General features: G+C 32.6%; 1 protein-coding gene across 1 annotated transcript in view; it reads left to right on the top strand.

The window, feature by feature from the left end:
* Nucleotides 1-1,561, top strand: part of LOC108577068 — a 3,690-nt gene extending 2,129 nt beyond the window's left edge. The window contains 4 exon segments of the mRNA XM_017940166.1: nt 82-308; nt 390-653; nt 817-1,038; nt 1,109-1,561. Of these exon segments, the coding sequence (XP_017795655.1) occupies nt 82-308; nt 390-653; nt 817-1,038; nt 1,109-1,561 (1,166 nt within the window).
* The last annotated feature ends 838 nt before the right edge of the window (nt 1,562-2,399 follow it).

The following is a 2,399-nucleotide window of genomic DNA, read 5'->3' as shown; positions in this document are numbered from 1 at the left end:
TGAGGTTTTAAACTTGAACTATCATTATCTTATCGTTTTTATTTCTTACGCTTTATGTTCTTGTCTTATTCAATGTTTTACTTAATAGCATTATGAATAAATCATAAAAAGAAAATAATGTTAATACTACTCGTTTTGAAAAAAGGATTAAGCAAGCACACGACGAGCCGAAACACGAAGATTCGCATACGACAAATAATGTTCATTCAGGATCTGCATGCAACACTATAAAGAATCATATTGCTAAAAAGATATCTAAAAAGGAATCGGAAGAAGCTAATCCTCTGTTGGCTAAAGAACTAGAACACGTAAATTGAAATATCATCTAATACATTGAGAGAGAGAAAAAATCGTTAAATTTTTTTCTGTATTATCATTGAACTTTTCAGGTGGCTGAAGGACGAAAATCGAAATCAGTGTCCAAGCAACGTACAGGGGATCTGAACTGTGGAGTTGTCAGAACAGACTCACTTCCATGGTTGAGGAGACAGTTCAATACCAATACTCACTACTTCAAAGATATTAGAGTTCACAGGAACTCTGTTATGTACCGTGGTGCTGCACTCAATTTACACAAATATAGATTAAGGGCTAGTAGTTGTCCTGATATTTATAGAAACAGCATGACTACTTTAGCCAAAGAAAACGAAGAGGTACAATAAAAGTTACTTCTCACGTAAATAGGAAAAAATTGCAATTCTTAATGAAATTAACATCTAAGAATACTAACAGAAATTATAAAATACATTCTTCGTTAGCAAAGATATTATTTTCAAAATTGTAAAATCTTAATCAATCTTAACGTTTCATTTTTAGAAATGGTACAGCGAATTAGTAGACTTACTGAAGGGTATGATGGACTTCTCGATGTTCCTGGAGCTACACTTTTTATTCCTCTCACTGTCAACAATCTTGCTATTCACTTGGTTTATCGTGCCTTACTTTTACCTTGCCGAGCATCTTACCAGGAACAGTTACACCGAGTCTGATGCCGCGAATCTCCTCAGTATTATCGGCATCACCAACACTATTGGAATGGTAGTCGGCTGCTTTTACATCTAAATTATTGTACAAATATTAAAACAACATTATCTTGTATTGTTCTCAGATTGGTCTTGGATGGGCGGGAGATCAACCCTGGATGAATGTCAGTAAGACATATACTTGGTGTCTTGTTGCCTGTGGTATGGCAACAATATTAATGACAACATTAACCCCTTATTACAACCTGTTGATGGTCACCTCGGCTGCGTTTGGTCTCTTTTTCGCGAGCAGCTTTAGCTTTACTCCTGTTATACTTGTAGAATTGATACCTCTGGAGAGATTCACCACTGCCTATGGTCTTAGTCTACTGTGTCAAGGTATAGGAAATCTTCTTGGTCCACCGCTGGCAGGTTGGCTATTCGATGTAACAAATTCGTGGGATTTGTCTTTTTATATGGCTGGTGGTTGGATTGTTGTTTCTGGACTTTTGGTAGGTCTTATTCCTTACACGAAAAATCGGAAAATTTGGGGCACAGGTCCTATCGAAATGGAACGTGAAAGGGATTGCTTAGCTTAAATCTATTACTAGCTTCGCTTTCAGAGATTCTTCTGTTATCCATCGGAAAAAGTAGGAAATTGAAATTATTTATTGACAATCTACTATTACTTCTTTTTTTTCTTTATTGTTGAATAAAAATGAATAGAAAAAACGAAAATGAGACATAACTGACATTAAGACAAATATAAAGAGGGTATTTATATTTTATTTCGATTTGATATTCGTTTATTAGATCTTATATTAATTGTTTTATACTCTGATGATTATTTTATCATCAGATACCTGTCTCTTCAATAGATAAATATAGCATAGTTATATTTTATACACAGTGATAATATTAATACTTATCGATTAGTAACAGTATTTATAAAAGTGTAACATAAAATGAATGTACATATGTTGATAGCGTGAAATTATTAAAATGGCAATGAGATGTATTAGTTAATTATGTACGACATTCAGTGAAGGAATCGTTGTAATTTGTTATTACGAATTTATGCCATGAAATTTAGAATTTCGTGTGATGAATTAACGGGAGCTGAAATAAGAAACGATGAAATATGCAAATAATTGGGTAATATTTACATCTAATTGAACAATATAATTGTTGACAAAACAATAACAAAACGAAAGTGATTTTAATCATTGCCAAATGTAATTAGACCAAACACAATTCAAATATAGATGCAATCTTATCCCTTTTAACTTGCAATTTATCTTTCCATTAAATTCGAGTAAATTCCAGTGAATGAAAGAAACATATTCGTGAATTATAGGGCATGAATACCAATATTTAATTGAAATGTATATTCATTGTTATTCTGACAGTACAAAGCTATAGTACAGCTTATTTTTT

Source organism: Habropoda laboriosa, unplaced genomic scaffold (genome assembly GCF_001263275.1).
Source record: "Habropoda laboriosa isolate 0110345459 unplaced genomic scaffold, ASM126327v1 scaffold486, whole genome shotgun sequence".
Taxonomy (NCBI): Eukaryota; Metazoa; Arthropoda; class Insecta; order Hymenoptera; family Apidae; genus Habropoda; species Habropoda laboriosa.
Note: the sequence above shows the minus strand (reverse complement) of the source record. Positions and strands in the feature narration are given on the sequence as shown.